The following is a 15937-nucleotide window of genomic DNA, read 5'->3' as shown; positions in this document are numbered from 1 at the left end:
GTCGTCCAATTAATTGTTTAACGCCGTGATCTTACGTTCAGCTGAAGTTCAGATAACTTATATTTCCACATGTGACGGCGAGCAGGAACCCAAAAAAGAACATTCTGTTGGGCAACACAGAACCAAAGGATAGTGTCATATACAGGGTGAGTCACCTAAAATTACCGCTGGATATATTTTGTAAACCACATCAAATACTGACGAATCGATTCCACAGACCGAACGTGAGGAGAGGGGCTAGTGTAATTGGTTAATACAAACCATAAAAAATGCACGGAAGTATGTTTTTTAACACAAACCTAGGTTTTTTTAAAAATGGAACCCCGTTAGTTTTGTTAGCACATCTGAACATATAAACAAATACGTAATCAGTGCCGTTTGTTGCATTGTAAAATGTTAATTACATCTGGAGATATTGTAACCTAAATTTGACGCTAGAGTACCACTCTTCCGCTGTTCGATCGTGTGTATCGGAGAGCACCGAATTACGTAGGGATCCAAAGGGAACGGTGATGGACCTTAGGTACAGAAGAGACTGGAACAGCACATTACGTCCACATGCTAACACCTTTTTATTGGTCTTTTTCACTGACGCACATGTACATTACCATGAGGGGTGAGGTACACGTGCACACGTGGATTCCGTTTTCAATTACGGAGTGGAATAGAGTATGTCCCGACATGTCAGGCCAATAGGTGTTCAACGTGGTGGCCATCTTTTGCTGCACACAATTGCAATCTCTGGCGCAATGAATGTTGTACACGCCACAGTACATCTGGTGTAATGTCGCCGCAGGCTGCCACAATACATTGTTTCATATCCTCTGGGGTTGTAGACACATCACGGTACACATTCTCCTTTAACGTACCCCACAGAAAGAACTCCAGAGGTGTAAGATCAGGAGAACGGGGTGGCCAATTTATGCGTCCAGCACGTCTTATGAAACGCCCGTCGAACATCCTAGCAAGGGTCAGCCTAGTGTTAATTGCGGAATATGCAGGTGCACCATCATGCTGATACCACATACGTCGACGTGTTTCCAGTGGAACATTTTCGAGCAACGTTGGCAGATCATTCTGTAGAAACGCGATGTATGTTGCAGCTGTTTGGGCCCCTGCAATGAAGTGAGGACCAATGAGGTGGTCGCCAATGATTCCGCATCATACATTTACAGTCCACGGTCGCTGTCGCTCTACCTGTCTGAGCCAGCGAGGATTGTCTACGGACTAGTAATGCATGTTCCGTAGATTCACTGCCCCGTTGGTTGTGAAACCCGCTTCATCGGTAAACAGGTAGAACTGCAACGCATTCTCTGTTAATACCCATTGACAGAATTGCACCGAGCGAGGTGGCGCAGTGGTTAGACACTGGACTCGCATTCGGGAGGACGACGGTTCAATCCCCCGTCCGGCCATCCTGATTTAGGTTTTCCGTGATTTCCCTTAATCGCTCCAGGCAAATTCCGGGATGGTTCCTTTGAAAGGGCACGGCCGACTTCCTTCCCCGTCCTTCCCTACCTTCCCTAATCAGATGAGACCGTTGACCTCGCTGTTTGCTCTCCTACCCCAAAACAACCCAACAGAATTGCACTCGATGATTAAAGTCATCACCATGTAATTGCTGATGTAGCGACACATGAAACGGGTGAAAGCGGTGACGATGCAGTATGCGCATGACACTACTTTGACTCAGTCCACCGGCTCTCGCAATGTCCCGTGTACTCATGTGTGGGTTCATGGCAACAGCAACTAACACACCAACGGCACCCGCTTCTCCTGTGACGGGCCTGTTACGGACCCGTTTGCGTGCTACGACCATACCTGTTGCATACAGTTGGCGGTAGATGTTTTGCAATGTGCGGCACGTTGGATGCTCTCTGTCCGGGTACCGTTCTGCATACACCCTGCAGGCTTCAGCTGCATTTCGTCGACACTCGCTGTAGATGAGTATCATCTCCGCCTTTTAAGAGTTCGAATACACCATGGCCACAGTTCCCACAACACTACACTATCACAGACGTCTGGTAACACGGTGTACGGCAGTTGGTCTGCGTGCGGAGACGAATTCAGAATAACAATAGCGGCAAGCGCTACATGCGGACACTGCGACAGCTAGACCAAACCACAACAGTGCACTACAGCCACACTCGTAAACACGGTCGTCATCGTAAACATGTTCCTGCAGATGCTGCTCGCCGACAGTGGCCCGTGTTTGTTACAACACGCAACTGAACGTCGGAGGTTTCAAGCGTCAACTTTAGGTTACAATATCTCCAGATGTAATTAACATTTTACAATGCTACAAAGGGCACTGATTACGTCTTTGTTTATGTGTTCAGATGTGCTAACAAAACTAACGTGGTTCCATTTAAAAAAAGGTAGGTTTGTGTTAAAAAACATACTTCCGTGCATTTTTGTATGGTTTGTATTAAACAATTACACTAGCCCCTCTCCTCTCTTTCGGTCTGTGAAATCGGTTCGTCAGTATTTGATGTGGTGTACGAAATATATCCAGCGGTAACGTTAGGTGACTCACCCTGTATACGTGAAGGACTGATATTTGGAACTCAATGTCCAATACCTTTTAGAAATTAGGTGAAGCTGTATCGAAGCACGTCTCGTTTCAGCCTTTTTTTTCTATATAAAAAAAGAGTATAATACCATAACGATAACAACTCTTTTAACAGGAGGCTCGGTGATATAGCTTACAGCTTACATATTTATTCATTACATTTGTTAATCAAACATTTGTTTTTTCACTTAGGTTGCGGTTTAATAAAGAGACATTAAGACCTCTGACAAGAAATGAATTTCCACAGCGGATAAAAGTTTGTGCAGAATATCTAATGCATCATGTACCTCGATGAAATTTTTACAATTAAAATGTAAAAAAGCGCTGCGTATTGACGGCAAAAATATAGAGCGTTGGAAAATAACAGATCGTTTATTCCTTTCTCTGGAATAGTTACTTTAATACGCATTCGTCAGGATTGTGCTTCCGAAAAATTTCCTATCCTTTTGACAGTACAAATTTTATACGTCACAGTGTTTTTTGTGCCAAATAAGATGAGAAATCTCGTTTATTATCTTCAATAAACGTCCGGTATAGTTTGAACAGGAAAAGATGCTAGGGAATGATCCTAGGAGAATTTTGCGCTTCTAAGAACACGGAATATATAATGGGGAGACAAAACTCATACTTCAAAGGATGGTTCAAGCAGAGGATAATAATATCTAATTCACGAACGGGCTGTGCTATTTCAGAATAATGGTGGGGTGCCATTCTGTTTCCATTAACTGTCCATTGCGTCAGAAGTGTTTATGGAAACTCAGAATTCCGGGATTCAAGTGATTATCGTTAGCGTCTAACCTCGTTTAACGTGCTTCTGATAATTCAATATGTCACTAGGGTGATGTTCTACTGACATTCTGATTCTCCTTCTAACTATCTAAAGTATGCTAGGAGCGTTCAACTATAATCATCAATGAAACCATTCTTCATTACGTTATGCTTGTTACCTGATTGATACAGGAAATAAGCCAATAGGGACGAAAGCTGATATTTTACACTAAATGCTCAGAATGATAGAGTGTCAAGAATTGAAGAAGAAAATGATTAAATGCATCGTAAATGTAGACTTGACTGTGTAAAGAGAGGCTATTGCTAGAGCCAGCATAAATAAGATCTTCTCTACATTTTTTACGTACACTGACGAAACAAGAAAAATTGGCAGTAGTCGAGATGTTCATGACTATTTTCACTTTTTTCATTGCCGAATGAGGCAATCTTTGGAAAAATAAGGAGGAATGTTGACAGAATACCGCTTCTCCAGCAATTCTTTCTGCATGATTGTAATGCGGACCGACTGCCTTACGATTCTTGAGTGTTCGCCTCACACAAGTTTAAAATGTATTTAGAGCACCGAATCTTTCAGCTAGGTACTAACCGAACACTCAGTTGGGCGATCGTGCATCCGAGAAGGACAGTGCGAGTAGCTAGATGGGTGAGGAGGGCACCCATGTTTCATCTTAAGCTTAAACATATGCGAGGGACAGAGAACGTTTTTACATAAGGTCTGCGCCGTCCTACGGCTAGTGATTCACATCGACCAGCTGAAGCGTTGTTTTGACGGGACTTCTTCCTCATGCTTTTAAGGACGTCGCTCACAAATAAGGTTCAGACGCCGAGTTGGCTCTCATTAAAGAGTGTTTGTGAAAGGGAGAGACAGTGAGGCCTTCTGTCATGAGGGGGATTTTTTCGTGTTGTCTGGCATGGGGACGCCCCTTGGGGATAAAAATGGCTTGTTTAAGTATTAACATGAAACATCTATAGGGGGGCCTTTATGTAAGACCAGGATTAAGAATCACAGGAATGAGCAAGTAGATCTGTAAGTTGGTACAGTTCTGTAAGGCTTGTGGGACCCCCGAGAAGTCGCACTGAACTCCGACATTGTTCAGGTCCCGATTCACAAAATGTGCACTGATCACGTCGGCCCACTTCATAGGTCAAAGGAGAGGTACCAATTTGCGCTGTGGCATAGTTGTGTGTACGGATTTTAGTTGGGTACTCCACTCAAGGAACTTTAATGCGCTGACCGTTATGAAATGGCCGAAGAATGATTGTGGAATGTTAGGACGGTGTAGGACCCTAACGTCAGATAATGCAACAGTTTTTGCGTCAGTGGCGTTTAGAAACTTTGCCTTCGAGATATTAATATTACTACAGCATCTTACTATCAGAACATTTCTTTTTCAGAGCATGTTAACCGAAATATAAATGCAGCTATTGTCACCATCCGTCTCAATGCCCACACCAAGCGCTATGCGACTTCGTCTTGGTTGAACAACGTATTAATAACGCTGTCCATGAAGCAAACAAGGACATCCCGAGCAATCTTATATTTCCAGTCAAGAGTGATTCACCGCTTTCCAGTCTGTGGTTCGTGAATGCTTTATGCCGGAAAACATTGACACTGTGCAAATCTAAGACTTCTGGAAATACTAAAGGAAAAATTTAAGAATGAATAATGAATGAACTGCTTAGTGCTATAATGGGTGGTACAATGTGGGAGATGTCACACGTCATTGAAGCCAGGGGATCAGATTTTTGCTGAAAATCTTGGTGCAGTGAGTAAAGGCACCTATAATGTAACGAGCAACCTTTCGAACCAAAGAATCCGTATCTTCCAGGGTAAGTAATATCCGAGGGTGACAGTTTCTTAATGTTAGTAATTATAAGATGCAACTAGCTAATTTTTATTGCAAATTTACTTTTTTTGTCCTGTGACCTTGACCGTTTACCCTACTGTTTTGTTAAAAACAAGATCTATAATGAGTCAATTTGACGGTTGTATGTAATGTAAAAGTTGCGTGAACTGTTGACCTTAGGGCATCATTAATGTTAGAAGAGTGTCCTGTCCGAAAAGTGTAGGTACGTCACGTGCTGCGCTGTTTGCTATCGGCCAGTCTTTTCCTGGAAACCAAGAATTTGGGCAGCGTCTTGGCCTGTGTGGTTTTGTAGTCATACAGCGCTTCCCTGATTCCATGCGTAAGTTGTTGTTAACTCCCTCCATTAGACGACCGATATCATGTAATAGGAAAACTGAGGCACAGTTATTCGCGTCCACGCAGGTTTTTAGTCGGTGGACGAGCTCTGTTTATTACTGCGTGGCTGCTAAGTATTTTTTGTAACAGATTATCTTTCGTTCTGAGTACTTGCATTACAATCACTTCCGTCCAGTTGTGCAGTAGTATCTTGTGATCCACCGGGGTATGTTGGTTCAAATGGCTCTGAGCACTACTGGACTTAACTGCTGCGGTCATCAGTCCCCTAGAACTTAGAACTACTTAAACCTAACTAACCTAAGGACATCACACACACCCATGCACGAGGCAGGATTCGAACCTGCGACCGTAGCGGTCGCGCGGTTCCAGACTGTAACGCCTAGAACCGCTCGGCCACCCCGGCCGGCCTGGGCGATGTTATTGCACCTTTGCCAGGTGATGTTAACACATCGAAGTAAAGTAAATCCATGGCATTTTTGGTGCTTTCGATTTAGTGTTTTTGTAATCACCACTCTGCTTCATTTGCAATGGGATGAGTTATGAGCGTTGTATATTCTTGTTGATGTTCTTCTCCATAATGCCGCTTCGGAGTACAAGGGCTAAAACTACTTTTGGAACATATTTGGAAATGTTTTTTCATTCTGTTGCCTAATTTTGAGTTCTAACCAAATCCTTATGCCTTGTTATATTTCTGATTTATTGTCACAGTGTAATTTGGTGTAGTATTTTTGGGGCCCATTACATGTTCCTGGATTTCACTTAATTATAACGGTTCTTAAGTTTTGCATTGATTGAGACGGCATTAGTCTATTAGTGAATATCTTACCATTTACAGTGTATGGTTACCCATTACGCTGTTACACCATTACCGATCATTCATTACCTGTTACACTGTTACTCGTCACCCAGGATGCATTACAAATTACCTGCTACACCATTACTCTGTTACACCGTTACAATTTTACTCTTTACTTGGTTACACCGAAAAATAGCTCCCTATAGCTGACACCCCTTAGTAGCTGATACCCCTAGTGTTAATAAATTGTACAGTGCTTCCAGAACAACTGTAACATATAAAATGTCTGCAAAATATCCAGGTCAAACGCAATAGTTCCCACCGTAGTAATAATTTCGTGTGGCACATGTACCAGCAGCACGTGCAGAGTTTTCAACTGCAACATAAAATTAATACCCCAGCTAGTTTTCACTATGATATTTGGCTGACGTCGGTAGCAGTTTTAGACACGAAGTTTTGGCAAAATTAGATATGGGAATAACGTTCTTTACTTTGATTATTCTTGTCGACAAGTGCGCTTTGAGCTGTAAGTTATATTGGCAGTAATAGCCATGTGAGTTTGAATGCGACTTGCGTGCAACGTTACAGTGAGCCGACAGTCAAATGTATTGCATGTCAACAAGACATTGCATGTTTATTTATTTACACGTCAAATTCCCAACTGAGGAGCAAATCTCCAAGGACATGGATCGTGTCAGTACATGAAATTACAACATAAAAGTAATAACAGATAAAAATAAAATGTTTATTAACCCGAAAAAAAATCAGTCCATAAGTTTAAGTAGACGCAATCGACAACACAATAAGAATCAGCTTCATTTTTCAAAGAACTCCTCGACAGAATAGGAGTGACCCATGAGGCAACTCTTCGGTTTCAATTTGAAAGTGCGTAGATTATTGCTAAGATGTTTGAATTCGAGAGGTGGCTTACTGAAAATGGATGCAGCGGTATACTGCACACCTTTCTGCACAAGAGTTAAGGAAGTCCGTTCCAAATGCAGTTTTGATTTTTGCCGAGTATTAACCGAGTGAAACCTGCTTATTTTAGGGAATAAGATAATACTGTTAACAAGAAATGACAATAAGGAATATACATATTGAGAGGCCAATGTCAAAATACCCAGACTAGTGAACAGGGGTTGACAAGAGGTTCGTGAACTTCCACCTCTTATTGCCCGAACCGCCCGTTTCTGAGACAACTGCTCAGTAAGTAAGGTCAGTCTTTCCCACGCCTGCCTTCCTGCCCTGTGATTAGCATCGTAGAACAAGTTAGATGTGCAAAAAAATTAATCTGATACTCCAGTGTGGCTTACTGAATCTATGGTACAGAAATAGAATTTTTCACTTTCGCAAATACTGCGTTACGTAATGTTTTAGGATAAGTGCTTTTGAACACGATGCAAAAAAGAAATGTAAAGAAAAACTCAGAATATTCCAGGAATTCTGAATACCCACAAGACGGCTAGGTTGTGTGTGTATGTGTGTGTGTGTGTGTGTGTGTGTGTGTTTGTAGGTACGAAATTGTTAAATAATCGAATACTTTTGAAAGTGGCTGCCAGAGAAGCTTGTGGAAATGCTGTAGTATATCTGTATACTTTCTGGAACGGCCTATACATACTCGTACGCAAAATATACAACACTGTCACTGCCAGCTCCATTTTACCTTCTTTAAGCGCTGCTAGTGGGCGAAATGTATTTCTCGCCAGTGCCATCTTGCGTTCTTCAAATTTACCAGTATTCACCATCTTAGATTTTTAACAATCCAGTCATCATTCATCATTAATTATTAAATCTCGTTCCATCCTTCATCTAGAATTTCTGGCTTTTTCGCCTCGGTCATTCAGGATTTTTTGTCGACTGCGGTGATTCACACCGCCCAAAGTATTCCTACTATAATACATTCAGCAAAGACTTCCTACAAGTTTAATTTAAGATAGATGTTAACAAATATTTCTTTCTCAGAAACGCTTTTCGTGCTGCTGTCAGTGTGAATATCTTCTCTACCTGACCCATGGTCCTTTATCTTGATGCCCAAAAAGTAAAACTCATATATTACTTTCAGTGGTTGGTTTGATAACCTAATCCCTTCAGCATCACCTGATTTCATTCGACTACACTCCATTACCCTCGTTTTACTTTCGTTAATGTTCATCTTATAACTTCTTTTCAAAATAACCGATTTAAACAAGCCATCACAACATCTACTCGATTAGAATGCCATTAAATGATGCAGGGGTATTCTGAGTAGATGAGTACTTATTACAGGCATTCCGTAGCACGTCATAAACCAGTGAGTAACCCGCCGTCTGTAGCAGCGCCCCAACATTCTGCTCAAAGCAGCGATACCCTTTTCACCGACGTTACATTTAGAGGTGGACGCTGGTCAGCCCGTGCAGACGTACGTTTCAAAGTCGACTACCCACGACTTGCACGTGCGGGACGGCCTTTGGGGACCTTAATCACATGAGGCGGCAGAGGCACATTCGTGTAGGTGGAACGTTCACCAACGCTCAAAGACCGTAACTTGATAATGCGGCGTCCTTTGGTGTCGATGTGGCGTACTGACATCCCAGGCAAAGCAAGTGGCTAGCAGACCACCGTTAGCAACGTCCAGCGCTTTCGAAATTCCTTTTGTATATTTGTTTGACCACTCAGACCACTCAGAGGGCTCTCTGAGGCCTACAGTTGCTGCTTTTCCTCCGCTGGGATTTCAAAGCCAGCAAGTAGATATAAAATTCTTAACAAACGATATTAAGTATTTTACCAGTACCATTGATGAATATCTTGTGAAAACTCGAGAAATGAGTAGACCTCAGCAGAAACAACAGCAGGGGAAGAATGCTGTTTCCGTAATAACACAAAGAAAGTAACAGCAGTTCATGTATTCCACTGCTATTTGTGCCAAACAGCAGCACGTCTCGGAGTAATTCTAGGAACATTACAGTGAGACATATTTGAAACTGACTCTACCCCATGTTGGTGTTTGTTAACGATTGAAGGGAAGTTATTAAATAAGTTATTAAATAAAATTAACATAAAGAGTGGTAACTACCTCCAAACTATTCTTTGTTAGCTGTATTAATGGAAATTAAATGGTTCTGAAGTCGGATCTTGGACGCGTATGCTCATACATTCATAATAATTAGCTCCCATCTAGTGTTCCTATATTGATTCATGGAATTTTATTGTTACCAATGACATCGGACGAACCTGTGGAGTGGTATATCTATCGGAAAGCGTGATTCTTGCACCGCTTTGGTTCAGTTTTGGAAAATACATGATAGAATGTCATAAACTTTTGATAAATGTAGTCACTAATAAGCGACCGGTTTCCGCCGAAGATCATTTTTCAGACCAGGTAGGATTATCAGTGAAAGTTGCATTAGAATGCAATGACGTCAAAAGAGGAGTAGATTATCAATGCAGCGACCAGTCAGGTTTCATCATTTTCTGCATTTCTTATGCCATTGCATTAGAGATAGAATTTTCCTGTTAACCCAAGCTGTGCCCGGAAATGTCTTTGACATAATCCGGTTGAAGAACAATTTCAACGGCAACTTTCGGTGTTACGTGATGCTGTTTCTTTAAGCTTATGACCGCTGTGCAGCCAAATCAGCAGAAAATATTTTGCTCTTCTCAAAATTTCCATACATTAATCGTGATTTTGTTACTAGGTCTCTGCGTTAAGTGACCTATTTTACATTTTTCGGTAGACATGGACGAGTATCACACACCCACATAAGCCTTTAATCTTCAAACAGGTGCCTGTGGTCCAGACACAGACTGAGTCAAGGGTCCCTGTAGCAAAACAGAAGGTCGTTTACTTGTATGATTACGAGACGAAATTTCTTAGAGCATAAAGGCATTGTAAAAGAATTTCTTGCGCGTTTATTCCATTATGCAACCGTCTAAACAGCTCCAAACGTAACTAAAAAAATTCGCAAACACCTAAAGGTTTCCGTTAGGTGTCACCTGGAGGCACGCAGAGCGTGTTACCTCCTCTGAACTTTCCTTCCTTTAGATGTCGTATATGTGCCAAGTCTGATTGAAAGTGCCGAGAAATTAGAGACTTGCTAATGCTACCCCAAAGGCTTTCATGGGTGTCACGAGCCCTGAACAGTTTTTCCGGTTATTATAAGAAATAAGCTACATTTGGTTATGGTTGCGGTGGGAGATATACAATAGATACAGTTCACCATTTACATACACATACGTGATTGAACGTGATCGTAAGAACACTTAAGGTTTGACTCGTCTGAAAGGAGCGTCGAGGATTGGATGGCAACATTCATGATAATGTGGTAGAAGACCGTCGAAATGCAATTGGTGAGACTGTCAAGGTGATAGGAACCCCATATGTGTGGGTACGTAATGAAGTTCCTTATACATGGAAGAAAAATGGACGTTTGGAGCCCCATTCCTCGACTTCACGCCAAAGAATACTGAAGGTGTGATAGCTCGAACAGTGATTGGAAATTCCAAAGCATTATTTCACTTTCAGCATCATCTTGTGACTGTAAATCCATCATTACGTTCTAGGCACCACACTGCAATCAGAACACTGTTTTAACGAATACGGAAAAAAACTCGTTACGACTAGTTTTTCAGACTTGTCTGTTATCAGCATGATTATTTATTGAGCAAAATGTAAAATAGCGTCACATTCCTCTTATACGTTATTGCTGGATGGCTTTATTATAGAGTTGAAAGAAAGTGACCAAAAATATGGTCTTGCAGTAGGATAATGAATAGCCTCATTCACCAGCCTCTGCGATGTTCCTCTAAGATGTTCCTAATTTTTGACCAGCGCAACTTTAGGTTTTGAAACACAAAAAAACCTGTTTGGAGGAAAGAACTTTCATCAGAAAAGAGGTTACCTATAGTGTAAGTAAAACTTAGGCCAACTCATATTCAAATTTGTGAGGCCAAAGACTGTGTTTATGTGTGAAACAGAGGTCTGGTTGCGAGCGGCGTTTGAATGGCATGCGCTCCATGACGTAGAGGCTGGCCGTGGTTGCGGCTGGGCTTGTGTGTGAGTCGGCTGCAGCGCTGGATTTGGTCCGTACTCTAACTCGTGTTGTCCACATTTCAACGGTCCGATGGCTGCGCCATGCGTATCCATCAAAGTTGAAATATACGGCCGTGACGTCAGCTCAGCCGCTGAACCCACTAAGGCAGCTGACTATTCTGAGCGTTCGCGCTTATACAAAGCAAACAGTTAATCATAAAACTGAGAGCGATACGTTATATCAAAGAGAGGAGCACCACGATTCTGCCAGCGTGCAGATCCTGTTTGTAATCATTGTGCGTAAAAAGACACAATATCGAAAAGTCTTACCGCAACCGCCAATCAGTAAAAGTATAATAATTTCTTTGCTAATTAATATACAATGAAGACCCGACAGTCAATTTGTTGGGCGAGGTGCTTTTACTGGTACATTCACACGATTTATGATTTTGCCGTAGATTTTATATCAATTTTCAACTAAAGTCCAATTAAAATGTGTCCAATTGCTGAATTAATTAATTAGTTGAAAATTGATATAAAATCTACCGCAAAACACATACAGCAGGGAAGAATGCGTTGGCGGAGGTCGTAGCACAAAACTTACAATAATTAGTTGTTAAGATCTTCAATTTTTATTGTATGTGTGTTTGTTTGTTTATAATTTTGCGTATTTTAGTCCATAACTAATGAAATATTGCAGATATGTAAATTTGAGTAGTTTCCTTAAAATTGGTTCTATCTGAAATTGTTCGTGATCCAGGCCCTAAGCCGTTAGTTGTTCTAAGTGTTATGTGTGGCTTTCAAATGGTTCAAATGGCTCTGAGCACTATGCGACTTAACTTCTGAGGTCATCAGTCGTCTATAACTTAGAACTAATTAAACCTAACTAACGTAAGGACATCACACACATCCATGCCCGAGGCAGGATTCGAACCTGCGACCGTTGCGGTCGCTCGGTTCCAGACTGTAGCACCTACAACCGCACGTCCACTCCGCCCGGCGTGTGGCTTTCAGCCGAGGATTTACGTCAACTCCTTTTAATAAGGCTTTCAGTCATGTGTATTCTTTAAAGGAAAATGTTTAGATTGTGTACAATTAAAATCGCATTAATTAATTAACGATTGTAATAATATTTAATGGCACAAACTGAAATAATCCTTTTCGAGCATCGTAATGAAGTTTACAATTAGTCAGCTTTAATCATTGGGCGAACTGTTACATGTACAACTTAATAAAATATATCGTATTATATTATAATTTCAGCTCACAGCTAACGGTGCAGTAAAATCAGTCTAAGTACCCTGTATAGATGATGTAAATGAGGCTGCATAAGTGCGATGGCCATCATGATGTGGGGAGAATTCGATACGATCTGGTTGGTGTGTGCTCTGAGCGAGCTCGTTGAAGCAATATCTTGATCAGGCTGAGCGTTGATTCCAGCCACACGCACTTTAGGAAGAGGAAGCCTTACAGTTAGTCCAGTAGTTAGATTATTTCCTATCAAGTGACCATCCGGACGACTATCGTGTGAAGTAGATTTCGGACTCCTTTTCTGATATTTGGACCTTGTCTCAGTTTTACTTGTGATGAACTCTTATGATTTTTGCTACAAATCGGCGCTTAGAATTTACCTTCGTTTGTCGGTTTGATTCTAATTAGGTGCGAGTTATTTTGCGGTTTATTTTCCTTTAATGATTAGCAATGAACGTAGTTAATGTGTTTCAGCAGTTTTTCAGTTTATTAAATTTTATGTTACGAGCTTATCTTCTGGTATATTGAGAGCTCGAGTCACTTTTAACCACTCAGTGAAACAGTTGGTTTTAACAGTCTTTGAGGTTGTGTGAAAATTTTGAAGAGAATAAACTTTTACTAATGAAAATTGAAACATTGTAGTCGCAGGTCGCCATTTCAAGTAATTTGCACCTGGGTAATTCTAGTGATTAACTGTCTTACTGGTTGATAGCATAAGACTGATTTAATTTCATCATTTCAATTACTAATGCGCGTGGGAAAGGGATGACAAGGAAAACAAACGGATTCTAATTTACAGTACAGAATCGGCTTTTTCACATTTTCCCCGTACCGTCACAAATTTCTGTTAGATGTTAAAAAATTGTGTGTTAGTCTAGCTGCGAGTGGCACTTGAGAAACACATTCTTGCCCGCTAAAAGAAACTTTTTCCCATATTTTGCAACCAACTTTCGTAAAAAGCGAACAGAAAGAACAAAAAACAAAAAAAAAAACGCTGTGAATTTCGGTATGAAAAATTCAGATGCATGAAAAGTCGCGGTTGCAAGTGCCGATTGTCTCATAACAAATATGAGCATAAACGTATGTCAGTGTGCTTCTGCTTCTTCATGCCCACTGTGTGTATACGAAACGACATCTGTGGAAAAAGGTCCATAAATATTTCAGATCTGCAACGGGAAGCACGATGCGCAACCAAGCCGAATTTTGTAGCTCGTGATCTTTCGTAACGCGGCGCGTACCAAACAGGAGGAGATGACTACTGCAGCTTTCCTTACGGGCATCCCACTAAATGGGAGGGAGGCAGTTAGTGCTAACTTTCGCAGAGTGCAGTTACCGGCATGAGTGACCCATTAACGTGTTCACCAAGTTTTGATTTACGGGCAATCCTCGGTCCTCTTAAGCATTTCTCCCTAACACGTCGCCAGCACACCTCACGCCATTAACCGCAAGCGGAGTCTCACTCAGTCTACAGAGAACCCAGAGAGCGCGAGCGTCTGTAGGACTTCTGTTTTATAGGTACTCACTCAAAAAACGGTACTCGGTCGTTCAGAGTCTTCTCCTTGGCAGTTTTAAAGTCGCAATCGTTTGCAATCAGCCAGACCATCTCCTGTGTCCATGTTGTTCCTGTAACAAGAATTTGATGAATGTTAAAAAATTTAAAAAACGCATTTATAATTAACATTTAATCTAGACATTCTTCCATTTTTGCATTGTTCAGGCAGTGATTAGAATTGAGAAATGAATTAATGTGCATTAGTTACAATAATAATAATAATAATAATATTGATTTGTCATCAATGGGTACAACACTGTTGTCTTTTTTTGTCATGGAGAACAGAGGTTATTCTTCAAATACTAGAACCAACTTCAGCTTCATCTTGAGACAGTTCGCCAGAGTTATCAATGTGATATACCGCCGCAAGGACATCCTGTTAATATAGCGCAGCATCCTGTAGTGTCATGTCAAAACTATGTGAATGTAAAGTTGAAAAGAAAAGACATTGTTACATCACTAAGGGATGCTGGGATACAATGAGAGGATATACCTGCAGTAGCGTGTCACACCGAAGCAACGGTAATGTGGTAATATAGCAGCATTTGCTACCCATAACAATACATTTCACAGCTGACCTCCAGAATTTCCAGCACTACAGAAGCAACAATATTTTCTTCAAACGTGAGAGATGGATTCTGCATTTCCACAAGAAACCAACCTATCATTCAGAAATTGGAACATTCAGGAAAACATAAATTATGATTTCAGGGTGCGACAGTGAACTGAGTCCCTCAGTCAAATACAAATCACACAAAATCGCACAACGGAATAAGAGAAGGTACTTCGATCTCTAAATCATTTGATTCACTTAAATTAGTTTGATGATTCTGAAATCTAATTGCAAGAGGCAACGCGTGCTCCCCCGTTCCTTGTTTTCACTGACGGAAATATTTCGTAATTCCCGCGTGGAAACACCCACATCACATCAGTCATTTATTTGTCATTTATTTGTGCCATCTAATTGAAAAGAATCGCCTTGACTTAAGGGTATAATCAAGTAACAGTCAACCTCGTCGGGAGAACAAGATCAAATTTATGTACGTTGAAATTTTCTGCCAACTACACTATGTTATCAAAAGTATTCGAACACCTGGCTGATAATGTCTCACAAGTTTGTGGCGCCCTCCGTCGGTAATGCTGGAATTCAATATGGTGTCGGCCCACCCTTAGCCTTGACGACAGCTTCCATTTTTGCAGGCATACGTTCAATCTGCTGTTGGAAGATATCTTGGGAAATGGATCTTGGGAAATGGCACCCCATTCTTCACGGAGTGCTGCACTGAGTAGAGGTATCGATGTCGGTCGGTGAGCGCTGGCACGAAGTCGGCGTTCCAAAACATCTCATAGCTATTCCATAGGATTCAGGTCAGGAATCTCTGCTGGCCAGTCCATTAGGGATGTTATTGTCGTGTAATCACTCCGACACAGGCCGTGCATTATGAACAGGTAATCAATGGATCGTGTTGAAAGATGCAATCGCCATCCCCGAATTGCTCAGCAACATTGGGAAGCAAGTAGGTGCTTAGAACATCAGTGTAGGCTTGTGCTGTGACAGTGTCACGCAAAACAACAAGAGCTGCATGATCTCCTCCATGCAAAACACGACCACCCCATAATACCAAAGTCTTCGAATTTTACTGCTTGCACTACACACGCCGGCCGCTGTGGCCGAGCGGTTCTAGGCGCTTCAGTCAGGAACCGCGCAACCGCTACGGTCGCAGTTTCGAATCCTGCCTCGGGCACGGATGTGTGTGATGTCTTT

At 41.6% G+C, this 15937-nt stretch overlaps 1 protein-coding gene across 1 annotated transcript in view; it reads right to left on the bottom strand.

Moving 5' to 3' along the window:
* LOC126474089 (luciferin sulfotransferase-like) overlaps positions 1–15937 on the bottom strand; it is a 295558-nt gene that overhangs the window by 102683 nt on the left and 176938 nt on the right. The window contains exon 3 of the mRNA XM_050101502.1: positions 14144–14243. Within this exon, the coding sequence (XP_049957459.1) occupies positions 14144–14243 (100 nt within the window). The remainder of the gene's footprint in view (positions 1–14143; positions 14244–15937) is intronic.

The sequence above is a fragment of the Schistocerca serialis genome, chromosome 4 (assembly GCF_023864345.2).
Source record: "Schistocerca serialis cubense isolate TAMUIC-IGC-003099 chromosome 4, iqSchSeri2.2, whole genome shotgun sequence".
Lineage (NCBI taxonomy): Eukaryota > Metazoa > Arthropoda > Insecta > Orthoptera > Acrididae > Schistocerca > Schistocerca serialis.
The sequence above is the reverse complement of the archived record's forward strand: the minus strand, read 5'-3'. Positions and strand labels throughout refer to the sequence as shown.